The following is a 14,376-nucleotide window of genomic DNA, read 5'->3' on the forward strand; positions in this document are numbered from 1 at the left end:
ATATCTTTTATTTTATCGTGATGATAATTTCTCGCTATGTAGGTGGGTGCCAACAGACTGTTTCGCAATCCGAGGAGAAAGCTGGTGATTGAAATTTCATGAGAAGATCCCGTGGCAACGAAAGATGCCTTTGTTTTAATGATTGCCACTCCAGTTCACGTTTCATGTCTGTGACACTATCCCCCCTATTTCGCGATAATACAAAAACGAGCTGCCCTTGTTTGAACTTTCAGTGTCATCCGTCAGTCCCACCTTCTGCTGATCCTACAGAGTACAGAAATACCCCAGAATAGGGCGGACAAGCGTGGTGGAAGCAATCTGTTTAGTAGACATGTTGCACCTTGTAAGTGTTCTGCGAACGAATCGCAGTCTCTTGTTTGCTCCACCAACAACATTCTCTATGTGATCGTTCCAATTTAGGTTATTTGTAGCTGTAATACCTAAGTATGTAGTTGAATTTACAGCCTTCAGATTTGTGTGACTTCTCGCATAATCGAAATTTAGCTGGCTTTCTTTCTTTCTTTTTTTTTTTTTTCTACACACTGTATCTTCCTGGTTATAATACATCCCAAATTTTACAGTCTTTTACAGTCGTAGTTTTACTACCTCATTATCACTGCAGCGTTGCCTTAATTGCTGAAAGACTTTAAACGTCTTTTTCAGAATTTAAATCTCAGAGAGGTTTCCTCTGACATTTCATTAAGTTTCTGTTATCTGAATCTTCATAGGCTTTAAAGGTGACTCCAGCACCTGGAGTCGAAGCGTTAGGCACAGAAATATTCTTTGGACCACGGCATGACACCCATAAAATAGAATTCAACAGAAGATAGTATTTTCATGTCAGGTTCAGTGTAGAAACGGTTTCTAATTAGTTATCAGTACAGCTCTTGACTGTATTTTCATATCAGGTTCAGTGTGGAAACTGTGAGCGTACAAGCTGTGGGGAGGGGAGATTAGAGCGGCAGTTCTCCGCCACAGAGAACGTGGCTGACGGTTGCTACGGGGCCATGGCGAGTGACTAGCGTGTACGCGGCCTTGAAAAACCCGAGAGAAAGCTTGGCAGGGGAGCGGATGGCCGTGTTTGTGCTCTTGGAGGAATTTATATGCCAGAGAAAAATTGATAAAAACGGAACTAAGAGTGGCACGGAGGTGCGAGTTGGCACTCATAGACAGAAAAATATGTAAAGCTAAATCATCTAGACGCGTCACAAAAATATGTAATAGTTTGAAAATTATTGTTGTCTTAAAAATTGTTAATTTATGAAAGTTCAAAAGCTAATAAGGAAAATCCTAGGACCAAGAGCTAAAGATGGTGTGCATTATTTAAAACCCAATGCAGAAATATATAAAAATATCTCCAGAATAACAGACACAATTCGCATGAGAAGAATCCAATTCATGGGGCATTTAGAAAGAATGGACTCAAGCAGGTTAACGCACAAAATCCATACATTTTTAAAGAACAAAACTACAAGACCGAACTGGTACAAACAGACGGGAAAAAGACCTGAGAGAATTAGGGTCTCCAAATCTACACGATAGAAATGAAATCAGGAAATCACAAACACACGGGGTTTTGAGGAAAAAGAGAGAAAAACTAACCGATATACGTTGTCTACGCAACGAAAGCTAGCCCATTCGTTGTTTATAAAGGACTAATGGGCGAAAAGGAAGGCCAACAAATGTTGATTACGCGTGGTCCTAAGTGATCCATCCGCGAAGAAGAAGAAGAAAAGCTAATATCTCCGTAACGCTTTGGCCAATTAATATGAACAAAGTGTTCACAGATGGGGCTAACAAAGCTGCATCGAGCAATCATAGCCGATTTAAAAGAATATATACTATTTTTGAATGAGAGGTTGGAATATGGGATTCGGCTGAGAGAAACTTTGTTTTTGGTAATAAATAAAATTAAAGAGACACAACTAGTAGTAGCATTCTAAAGTTTAAAGTGGTAGGTGAGTATTTAAGTATGTATTTTTATTTGTTTAGTTATGTTTAGTATTAAAAAACAGGGAAAAGCAAAATCACGCCACAGGAACTTATTTGTGAGAAAACGGTGGTAGATAGGAAAAATTGGACTTAAAATTGTTATTGCCTGGAAAATTTCCATATTTTTCAATGTATCATATGTGTTTTCGTGTTTAGTTTTAGAATATTCGTAATTGATTTGTCAATCATTGTTTTGAGTTAGGCAGTCGTTTAGAGGGTGTACAGAGCGGTCATTATGGTGTGGAGTTTGAGCGACGCTAAGAGCCGGACGTGCTTCTCATCTGGGGGTAGTATTGGGTTGGTAGCCACGTTCGAAAGCGATCAAGAGGAGCGCAATGTAGTGGTTTAAGACAGCGGACAACAGTATATTTTTTGAACTCTGAACAGACTGTCGAGTGCCGTGATCGCGACATATGAATTTTATAGTGAATTATTGTAGCATCAGTTATTAACGGCCGCCCTTACGTAACAGCCCCTCAGACTGCATTTAACTGTTTAGTCAATATACTGAAGAGTAGTCGTGGAAAAATAGAAATGAACAGCATGTTCAAATTATAAATCATCGCGAGTGAATCAATATTTTAAATTTTACCGCCGGCCGCGGTGGTCTAGCGGTTCTAGGCGCGCAGTCAGGAACCGCGCGACTGCTACGGTCGCAGGTTCGAATCCTGCCTCGGGCATGGATGTGTGTGATGTCCTTAGGTTAGTTAGGTTTAAGTAGTTCTAAGTTCTAGGGGACTGATGACCACAGATGTTAAGTCCCATAGTGCTCAGAGCCATTTGAACCATTTTTTTTTTTTTTTGAAATTTTACCGCAATACCTGCGTGCGTTGTTTTCTTTAATATTTTATTTCTGCTTGAAAATTGAGTTAACGACACGTGTGAGCTGGCACCCTACGACGAGAAACGTAGGTAAACAATGATACCAGCCATATCTCTGGGGCCGCTCAGTTAAGCTCGGTGCTGAATGTAACAAATATATATATTTTCATGCCATAGCACGTCGAGGCTCGAGCTAACTATTCGATCTAGACTAACATTTTTATCAAAAACCGACGAACATCACCAACGCAAACTATATAAATATTTTTATCCTTTTCAGCGAATTTTTACAGTGTGTAGTGCCCAGTACTGTCGTGATATAGGGGCAACTATCACGACGGTACTTTGCACTATCACGTAATTGAAATCTTCCTGTATCTTGCAGCCTTTTACAATTATACTTCCTCCTTTTGCAATTCTTGAAAAAGTATTCGCTATTACTAACTAAAATCTATTTCAGAATGCAGTCAATGCTTCTCATCTCTCATTCCTAGTTCCAAGCGCACATTTCCCTGTAACTTGTTCTTCTACTCTTTCCCCTACAATCGCACTGCAGTCCCCCATCACTATCAGATTTTCATCTCTGTTACGTACTGACTTACCCATTCAATATCCTCATATATTTTCTTTATCTCTTTATATTTGGCATGCAACGTTGGCAGGTATACCTGAACTGTCATCGTCGGTGTTGGTCTGCTGTCGGTTCTGATGAGAGCAATCCTATCAGTGAACTGTTCACAGAAACTCACTCTCTGCTCTACCTTCCTATTCATAACGAATCCTACTGCCGTTATGCTATTTTCTGCTGCTGTTGATTTTACACAGTACTCACCTGACCAGAAGTACTCGTCTTCTTTCCATTAAACTCTAGTATCGTCCCACTACTTGTACACTGAACCTTAACATTACCCATTTCAGATTTTGTAGCTTCCTTCACATGTTCAAACTTTTGACTTTCCACGCCCCAACTCGTAAAACGTTATCCTTTCATTGATTATTCTATCTTTCTCTCATGGTGACCTCCGAGAGTCACCTCCCGGAGATATGAATTGGGGACTAGTCCAGAATCTTTTGCCAGTGGAGAGATCATCGTGACACTATTTGAGTTACAGGCAGCATGTTCTGATTAGTAATCAAAACGTTGTCAGTCCTGGGTTCGAAACCGCTTAAATTTTGAATAAAAGTCATCTGCAGTGACCCCTCATTCAGTCAACGGCCTTTCAAAGAGGGTGGATGAGTGGACAGAGGCTCGGGATACTCTCTTGCCCTCGGGGTGGGAAACTGGCCATAAAGTCGGAAGAATTAGCAATTATCGACACCTTGAGGATGCAGAAGGGAAAGGAAACCACTGCATTAAAGAGAACAGCGTACAGAACAACTTTAAGAAGAAGAGGAAAGGATTAGACCCTCGATTGGTGGTCGGGGCCCTCACTGGCGAACGTACCCTCGCGCGGAGCAGGAGTCGATGCAGTCGGCGGCGACGCGGCACTGGATGTCTTCGACCAGCTGGTACGCCTCGTCGATCCCGAGGCTGCGCAGCCCCACCACGCCATTGGCGCAGCGCCAACCCTCCTCACTCCCGGGCTGCGGCGGCGGCGGCGGCGGCGGCGGCGGCCACTCGTAATTCCTGTGCGGAACGAGGCGTGCCACGGCCGGCACGGCGACGGACGGCGGGTCGAGGGTCTCGCACGACCCGTGCAGGTAGTAACGACCTGTGGAACGTTTTCAAGTCAGCTCAGTGTCTCCACGCAGACCGGTCAGTCGAGCTTTCACTAGCTATTTCTACACTACTGGCCATTAAAATTGCTACACCAAGAACAAATGCAGATGATAAATGGGTATTCATTGGACACATATATTATACTAGAACTGACATGTGATTACATTTTCACGCAGTTTGGGTGCATGAATCCTGAGGAATCAGAACCCAGAACAACCACCTCTGGCGGTAATAACGGCCTGATACGTTTGGGCATTGAGTCAAACAGAGCTTGGATGGTGTGTACAGGTACATCTGCCCATGCAGCTTCAACGCGATACCACAGTTCGTCAAGAGTAGTGACTGGCGTATTGTCACGAGCCAGTTGCTCGTCCACCATTGTCCAGACGTTTTCAGTTGGTGAGAGGTCTTGAGACTGTGCTGGTCAGGGCACCAGTCGAACATTTTCTGTATCCAGAAACGCCTGTACAGGACTTGCAACTTCTGGTCGTGCATTATCCTGGTGAAATGTAGGGTTTCACAGGGATCGAATGAAGGGTAGAGCCACGGGTCGTAACACATCTGTTCAAAGTGCCGTCACTGCGAACAAGAGGTGACCGAGACATGTAACCAATGGCACCCCATACCATCACGCCAGGCAATACGCCAGTATGCCGATGACGAATACACGCTTCAATGTGCGTTCACCACGATGTCGCCAAACACGGATGCGACCATCATGATGCAGTAAACATAACTTGGATTCATCCAAAAAAAATGACGTTTTGCCATTCGTGCACCCAGGTTCGTCGTTGAGTACACCTTCGCAGGCACTCCTGTCTGTGATGCAGCGTCAAGGGTAACCGCAGCCATGGTCTCCGAGCTGATAGTTCATGATGCTGCAAACGTCGTCGAACTGTTCGCACAGATGATTGTTGTCTTGCAAACGTCTCCATCTGTTGACTCAGCGATCGAGACGTGGCTGCACGACCCGTTACAGCCATGCGGATAAGATGCCTGTCATCTCGACTGCTAGTGATACGAGGCCGTTGGGATCCAGCACGGCGTTCCGTATTACCCTCCTGTACCCACCGATTCCATATTCTGCTAACAGTCATTCGATCTCGACCAACGCGAGCAGCAATGTCGGCATACGATAAACCGCCAACGCCGTCAACTGCTGTTTGTGTATGAGAAATCGGTTCGAAACTTTCCTCTTGTCAGCACGTTAGGTGTCGCTACCGGCGCCAACCTTGCGTGAATGCTCTGAAAAGCTAATCATTGACATGTCACAGCAGCTTCTTCCTGTCCCTTAAATTTCGCGTCTGTAGCACGTCATCTTCTTGATGTAGCAGTTTTAATGGCCAGTAGTGTATATTGCAATCTGGCAGTTTTTAATCTTTGATATTCCGCCTTTTAGCGGACTTTTGTTTTGACGGACACAAATGTTGGGTAGTTCCCAGTTTCTCCGCTCTAATGTTTCATAATCATATGTTCACCTGCAGATGTCGTTTTTGACGTCACGAAACCGGTAGTGATGGAGTAATAAAGGACTAAATACAGCTGAAGCGGTTATTTGTACCCAAGATGAGAGAGGCGTGTCTGCCCCGCTAGATCATCTACTGGAGTAAGTACAAGTCTTTTCATACTGTCAACAGTGTTTCCATGGAGCCTTCGGCCTCACCATCCACCTTCTCACCCATCACCAATATGCTATGGTTCCCAAAGAACTGAGGAATATTCTAGGACGGGTCACACACCTTCTTTGTTCGCAAGCTCCTATGTACAGTGAATGGATTTTGCCTGTATTCTATCAATGAACCGTAGTCTAAAAATGGCTCTGAGCACTATGGCACTTAACATCTGAGGTCATCAGTCCCCTAGAACTTAGAACGACCTAAACCTAACTAACCTGAGGACATCACACATATCCATGCCCGAGGCAGGATTCGAACCTGTGACCGTAGCGGTCGCGCGGTTCCGGACTGAAGTGTCTAGAACCGCTCGTCCATAGCGGCCGGCGAACCGTAGTCCACCACCTCCTTCAGTTATGACTGACTCCATGTTATTGTTGGATTTCATCTCTTCACAAATTTTTTACTCCAGTATTCACGTCAGTTGACTGGTTCCAGCTTTTGAACTGCACAATTTTATGTTTCTAAACATTTAAAGAAAGTTGCTTGTTATACCAACACTTTGAAATCGTATTAATATTTGGGAGGGTGTGTGTGCAACTTTTCAGGTAGCAGTTCACTACGGATAACTGCGTCAGCTAAGCTTATTATTAATATTTTCTTCCTAGTAATTAAGAGACAACATGGACAACAAGGGCCTCAACAAACTTACCTATGCTTACTTCTCGCCTGTCACATGACGCCCCATCTGTACTGTGTCGTCCCTACCTGAAGCCAGTTACAAATTTAATTTAATTTGATACCACATTTGATAGTACTCTGTTTAGTAAGTGTTGATGCGATAGTTAGTTAAACGCTATTCGAAAGTCAATAAAACAGCACCTCATCATGCTGAACTGTGGCCTTTGGGATGACATGTGTAAAAAGCGTTAGTCTGGTTTCACATTATCATCTTTTTCAGGGTCTACGGTCATAGCCATGGAGGAGTTATTCTGTTCAAGTACTTCGACTTTCCAACCCGGTAATCAAGAAACTGAAGACAGTCATCGACAGACAGTTCGAATTTTCAATGCTGTCACAGAATCGGTTCGCACAGAGTATGAGCAGTTTGACGACCTGTCCATACACGGAAACAACGTACAGCCGTAAGTTGCTGTTTATATGTTCTGAACGTCAGAACAAAAATGCCCAAAACAAGTCTTACCAAAGCAGCGTGAAACGTACTCCGTTTGGTGGACTTAAGTGTTAGTCAAGTAAAAAATACAGTTATTGTAAAATAATTTCATTGACGAGATGGAGTACGGGAGCTGGCCACACCCACATAAATGTTTGCAGGCTGCGAGGGGGGGTGGTAGTCTTAAGTCGGCGCGGGACACGCCAGGATCGGCGTAAGGCGCCTGAACTGCTCCACACAAAATATGCTCCCCAGCGAGGTCTCTGCTGCTGATGTCACAGCTCCAGTGCGGCCTGGGCCGTGAACGGCGCCCGCCCACCTGCATCCAGACGTTCTGTAATCTCATCTCCCGCGGGCCGACACTTACTTGAGTTCTGCCATCGTTGTCTCTCTGCCAAGGCTTGTGTTAGAGTCACAATAACTAGAACCAGAAGAGCTAGAATTCTCATTAATGTAACGCACATATCATTGTCTTCCTGTTTCAGTCACTGTGATGCGTCTGTGATCTGTATGTCGCCTGTAATTGTCGAAGTTACTATGTGGCGTATCTTGCAAGGTAAGCAACAAACGTGCTGCCATTCGTTGTTTTGCAGACCTGTGAGAGAGTCATATGATACCGTTTGTTGCTTTGCACTTGTGTGAGAACACGCAACACTTGCCGAACTGGCATAAATCGACTCTGATACCTAGTTATTGAACAATGTTAGCATCGTTTGATATACACATATCAAACAAAGTTTTGCATCACCTCGGTTCCGAGAGTTCCGGAAGAATAGATAAACATCATTTCTCCCTTTCTATTGCTCATGAAAACCACACACTGCATGCTGTACCACCGTACAGCGAGACCTGCAGAGGTGGTGGTCCAGATTGCTGTGCACACCGGTACCTGTAATACCCAGTAGCACCTCGTCTTGCATTGATGCATGCCTGTACTCGTCGTGGCATACTAACTACAAGTTCATCAAGGCACCGTTGGTCCAGATTGTCCCACTCCTCAACGGCGATTCGGTGTAGATACCTCAGAGTGGTTGGTGGGTCACGTCGTCCATAAACAGCACTTTTCAGTGTCGAGCGATGTCGTTATCCCGAAGTAAGTCATTCACGAAGTGGGCGCGAATTGTAGTCCATGAAGACGAATGCCTCTCCAATCTGTTGCCGATATGGTTGCACTATTGGTCGGAGGATGGCATTCACGTATCGTATAGCCGTTACGGAAGCTTCCATGACCACCAGCGGCGTACGTCGACCCCACATAATGCCACCCCAAAACAGTAAGGAACTCCACATTGTTGCATAGGCTGGACAGTGTGTGTAGGGCGTTCAGCATCACCGTGTTGCCTCCAAACACGTCTCCGAAGATTGTTTGGTTGAAGGCATACGCGACACTCATCAGTGTAGAGAACGTGATGCCAATGTTGAGCGGTCCATTCGACATGTTCTTGGGCCCATCTGTACCGCGCTGCATGCTGTCGTGGTTGCAAGGATGGACATCGCCATGGACGTCGGAAGTGAAGTTGAGCGTCATGCAGCCTATTGTGCACAGTCTGAGTCGTAACATGATGTCCTGTGGCTGCACGAAAGCATCATTCAACATGGTGGCGCTGCTGTCAGGGTTCTTCGGAGCCATAATCCGTAGGTAGCGGTCATCCACTGCAGTAGTAGCCCTTGCGTGACCTGAGCGAGGCATGTGATCGACAGTTCCTGTCTCTCCGTGTCTCCTCCGTGTCGGAACAACATCGCTTTGGTTCACTCCGAGACGCCTGGACACTTCCCTTGTTGAGAGCCCTTCCTGGCACAAAGTAACAATGCGGACGACATCGATCAGCGGTATTGACCATCTAGGCATGGTTGAACTACGAGAACGAAAATGCTGTTCTGTGCAATGAAAACGTGCTGCTCCATTTTCTGTCTTCACAGTCGGTTTTAACTAAGACGCAGTTGGTTTTGACAGAAAAACTGTACACATATATATAGCCCATGTCCGTCCAAATGTTTATTACTGTGTTTGAAGTAGATCGGGCAACAATTTGAAGTAGATCGGTCAAGAATTTTCGAGATCTTTTTCATTCATATTCTATATTATTTATTACAATTTCGAGTTCCTTACCCTCAAAGTGGACGAAGTTGCAACGAAGAGCCGAAATTTTCATCGAGAAATAATTCCAGGGAGTACATCTAAGTACTGCCACGTTCAGCAATATCTCTGTGGGGAAACATATGCTTAGTCCGTTCGCGGTGACTTCAGAGCCGTACACATACACTGGCAAGATCCGCTGCGCTGAGGTCAGCTCGCTCGAGAGCTAATTTCGTCGACAGGCGCTTATACATTACATTACACGGCTGCTGGCACATATCACTATTGACAGAAGAATCGGGATGTCTTCACGGTGTGTCTGTTGCAATTGACCACTACGAACTTCACCAAGCGAGGTGGCGCAGTGGTTAGCACACTGGACTCTCATTCGGGAGGACGACGGTTCAATCCCGCGTCTGGCCATCCTGATTTAGATTTTCCGTGATTTCGCTAAATCTCTCCAGGCAAATGCCGCGATGGTTCCTTTGAAAGGGCAGGGCCGACTTCCTTCCCCGTCCTTCCCTAACCCGATGAGACCGATGACCTCGCTGTTTGGTCTCTTCCTCCAAAACAACCCAACCCACTACGAACTTCACAGTGCCACGCATCTGGTACCAATGAACGTAAGTAAGTTGTGACTGGGAAAAGTTTACACTCCTAGGCGACACGGAGACTGGAACTGGATCGTGTCTAATGAGAGACTGCCTCAATTGGCGCGCTCCACAACCTACTACGTAGTTTCGTACGACTCCATGTCTCCTCGTATATTCTCTGGAGAGTCTCTCCTAATTATTTATTTTGCAAAAAGGTGTTGTTTACTGTATTGGTGTAACGTCAAGATTAGGGCCAATGAGTAGGATACCTTCCCTGAAATTTCTATAACAAAATATTGTTATCAATATTCGTGAAGGCAGCTGCGACTGTTTGGCGCGCCTTCTGCGGGTAATCCCCGACCACCACGGCTGACAGCAGGCAGGGCGTCTGCTCACGCCTCCCACCGTCGATCCCCTGCGTATAAGCGGCACACGGTACGGCTCGCTAAGAGACAATCCGTTTCACTCCTTCCTTTACACGAATATCCTGTTTGTTCAAACTGCTGTTGCCGCCGCGATTGTTGTCGTCATTTGCAGTTGCTTCATTGTGTCGCCGCCGATAAATTGTCTGCACCGTGGTAAAGGAATGATGATTGCTAAATTCTGACACGCAGAATGCCGTTCACCATTTTCTCTTATTGTACGTAACTTTCCACTTGACGTATCACCCCGATGCATTGGCTTCCGATTCACTACGCTTGAGAAGCGATCAACATTTTGAACTTTTATTACAGTCTCAGTTCTTCTTATCGCCGTATTAATCTGCATTAAATAACTGCAGCCCTCACCGCTATATTTATTTTGAACTGGTCTGTATTATGATGTTGAACTTCCCAAATTATGTGAAAAACATTATCATAGAACTCGCGTAAATGGGCCCGAGTCTGACAAAGTACATCACAACCTCCCCACGAGTGTGCTCCGGTAATGCAGGAAGTGTGCACGATATTTGGCTACCTACTGTCTGACATCGGGAAAACGTTTTGAGCTCAATGAAGAGACGTAGATGGTTAACTTAACGCCATTCCAAACTGTACTCCCTGATATATTCTTACTCACAAAAGGCTGGAAAAAGTCTGTTGCCCTGTTGTTGTTGTTGTTGTGGTCTTCAGTCCTGAGACTGGTTTGATGCAGCTCTCCATGCTACTCTATCCTGTGCAAGCTTCTTCATCTCCCAGCCTACATCCTTCTGAATCTGCTTAGTGTATGCATCTCTTGGTCTGCCTCTACGATTTTTACCCTCCACGCTGCCCTCCAATACTAAATTTGTGATCCCTTGATGCCTCACGATATGTCCTACCAAGCGATCCCTTCTTCTAGTCAAGTTGTGCCACAAATTTCTCTTCTCCCCAATTCTATATAATACCTCCTCATTAGTTATGTGATCTACCCATCTAACCTTCAGCATTCTTCTGTAGCACCACATTTCGAAAGCTTCTTTTCTCTTCTTGTCTAAACTATTTATCGTCCACGTTTCACTTCCATACATAGCTACTCTCCATACAAATACTTTCAGAAATGACTTTCTCACACTTAAATCTATACTCGATGTTAACAAATTTCTCTTCTTCAGAAACGCTCTCCTTGCAATTGCCAGTCTACATTTTATATACTCACTACTTCGTAAGTTATTTTGCTCCCCAAATAGCAAAACTCCTTTACTAGTTTAAGTGTCTCATTTACTAATCTAATTCCCTCAGCATCACCCGACTTAATTCGACTACATTCCATTATCATCGTTTTGCTTTTGTTGATGTTCATCTTATATCCTTGTTTCAACACACTGTCCATTCCGCTCAACTGCTCTTCCAAGTCTTTTGCTGTCTCTGACAGCTATTGCTCTAAAAGTTTGAAAATTCAGCGCAGTTTCCCCCTAAGAAACACAGGCCATCACTGTCACGCTGAAAATGTGTTATCTTGCCTGATGACAAAATGTGCAACCCCTGCCGCTTCTCAGCAGTCGCAAAGCGCACAGTGGATAACGTCGTGTTAATTCGTAGTGCACGGAGAAGTAAGTACTTACGGCGCCCGCCCGGTTGGCCGTGCGGTCTAACGCACGTCTTTCCGGGCGGGAAGGAGGGCCTGGTCCCGGGTACGAATCCGCCCTGCGGATTTGTGTCGAGGTCCGGTGAACCGGCCTGTCTGTAGATGGTTTTTAGGTGGTTTTCCATCTGCCTCGGCGAACGCGGGCTGGTTCCCCTTACTCTTCCTCGGCTACACTATGTCGGCGATTGCTGCGCAAACAATTTCTCCACGTACGCGTAAACCACCATTACTCTACCACGCAAACATAGGGGTTACACTCGTCTGGTGTGATGAGACGTTCCCTGGGGGGGGGGGGGGTGGTTCCACCTGGGGCCGAACCGCACAATAACCCTGGGTTCGGTGTGGGGCGGCGGAGGGGTGAAGTGGACTGCGGTAGTGCTCGTGGGGTTGTGGACCACTGCGGCTGCGGCGGGGACGGAGCCTCTCCGTCATTTCTAGGTCCCCGGTTAACATAGAATACAATGCAAGTACTTACGTGGAGCGTTGCAGTACTTGGACCACATGACGTGCTCGCCGGCACTGAGTGCGAAAGGGCCGTCGACGGCCTTGAGGACGGCGGTGTGCGTGCAGACGCAGCGCAGCACGCGGGTGCCGTTCGCCGCCAGCAGAGCCAGCAGCGGCAGCGCCGCGCCCGCCGGATGCATCGCCAGCTGCCGACACTGGGACGGAAAGGCGTGCAGTACGCGTCGCTGGGAGCACGGGCCCAATATAACGATAGGCGCGTCGGGAGTCCTTCCGCTGCATGATTGAGCCACAGGAAGGATGACGTCTGTCGTCCCGATTACAGCTATATTCGTTTCTGCCGTCACAGTGACCAACTGCTGCCACACAGACATCGCAAAAAAAATATTCATTCGTTTTGTGAGTACGCTTGCCACATGCCTTTAGGACGATAGAGTTGTTGTTTTTTTTGGGGAGGAGACCAGACAGCGAGGTCATCGGTCTCATAGGATTAGGGAAGGGCGGGGAAGGAAGTCGGCCGTGTCCTTTCGAAGGAACCATTCCGGCATTTGCCTGGAGCGATTTAGGGAAATCACGCAAAACCTAAATCAGGATGGCCGGACGCGGGATTGATCCGTCGTCCTCCCGAATGCGAGTCCAGTGTCTAATCACTGCGCCAACTCGCTCGGTCAGGGCGATAGAGACCTCTCTCAAATACTCGTGGGACATGTCCACAACTACTGGTTTACCAAATTCAAAATGGTTCAAATGGCTCTGAGCTCTATGGGACTCAACATCTATGGTCATAAGTCCCCTAGAACTTAGAACTACTTAAACCTAACTAACCTAAGGACGTCACACAACACCCAGTCATCACGAGGGAGAGAAAATCCCTGACCCCGCCGGGAATCGAACCCGGGAACCCGGGCGCGGGAAGCGAGAACGCTACCGCACGACCACGAGCTGCGGACTACTGGTTTACCACTCCGACACAAAAATTGCCAGGCCTGCTCTTCTTTAGTACTGAAATGCGAACTGAGAAGTTATACGTAACAGTACTTACTATAAAAATAAATTTGTTGATCACAATGATGCATGATGGACGTAGTATGTAGAAAACATACTAATGAGCTTCCCTCTCTCCCTTTCTCACCGTCTACAGCAAAGAGATTTTGAATGAACAGGGCAACTGTGGGAAGAGACTGTGGAGCAAAATGAATATCGCACATTGAAGCGCCAGAGAAATTGGCATAGGCATGTGTATTCAAGTACAGAGGTATGTAACCAGGCAGAATACGGCGTTGCGATTGGTAATGCCTACATACGACAGGAAGTGCCTGGCGCAGTTGTTAGATCGGTTACTGCTGCTACAATGGCAGGTTATCAAGATTTAAGTGAATTTGAACGTAGTGTTATAGTCGTCGCACGAGCGGTGGGACAAAGCGCCTCCGAGGTAGTGCTGAAGTCTGGATTTTCCAACACGACCATTCCACGACTGAACCGTGAATATCAGTAATACCGTTTAACATCGAATCTCCGACACATTTGCTACAACGTCAAGAAAACGATCCTGCAAGAGCGGTACCAACGACGACTGAAGAGAATCGTTCAACGTGGCAGAAGTGCGACCCTTCCGCAGATTGGGGTACATTTTATTGCTGGGTCATCAACAAGTGTCAGCTTGCGAACCATTCAATGAAACATCATCCATATGGGCTTTCGGAGCCGAAGTCCCAGTCGCGTACGCTTGATGACTGCACGAGACAAAGCTTTACGCCTCGCTCGGGCCCGTTAACACTGACATTGGACTGTTGATGACTGCAAACGTGTTGCCTGGTCGGACGAGTCTCGTTTCAGATTCTATCGACCGAATGGGCGTGTACGGGTATGGGGACAAC

At 46.2% G+C, this 14,376-nt stretch overlaps 1 protein-coding gene across 1 annotated transcript in view; it reads right to left on the reverse strand.

Moving 5' to 3' along the window:
- The window catches only part of LOC126159206 (uncharacterized), a 78,248-nt gene extending 65,567 nt beyond the window's left edge, over nt 1-12,681 (reverse strand). Inside the window, exons 1-2 of the mRNA XM_049916499.1 lie at nt 12,513-12,681; nt 4,259-4,526 (exon numbers count right to left, since the gene is read on the reverse strand). Of these exons, the coding sequence (XP_049772456.1) occupies nt 4,259-4,526; nt 12,513-12,681 (437 nt within the window). The remainder of the gene's footprint in view (nt 1-4,258; nt 4,527-12,512) is intronic.
- Nucleotides 12,682-14,376: the final 1,695 nt, after the last annotated feature.

Source organism: Schistocerca cancellata, chromosome 2 (genome assembly GCF_023864275.1).
Source record: "Schistocerca cancellata isolate TAMUIC-IGC-003103 chromosome 2, iqSchCanc2.1, whole genome shotgun sequence".
Lineage (NCBI taxonomy): Eukaryota > Metazoa > Arthropoda > Insecta > Orthoptera > Acrididae > Schistocerca > Schistocerca cancellata.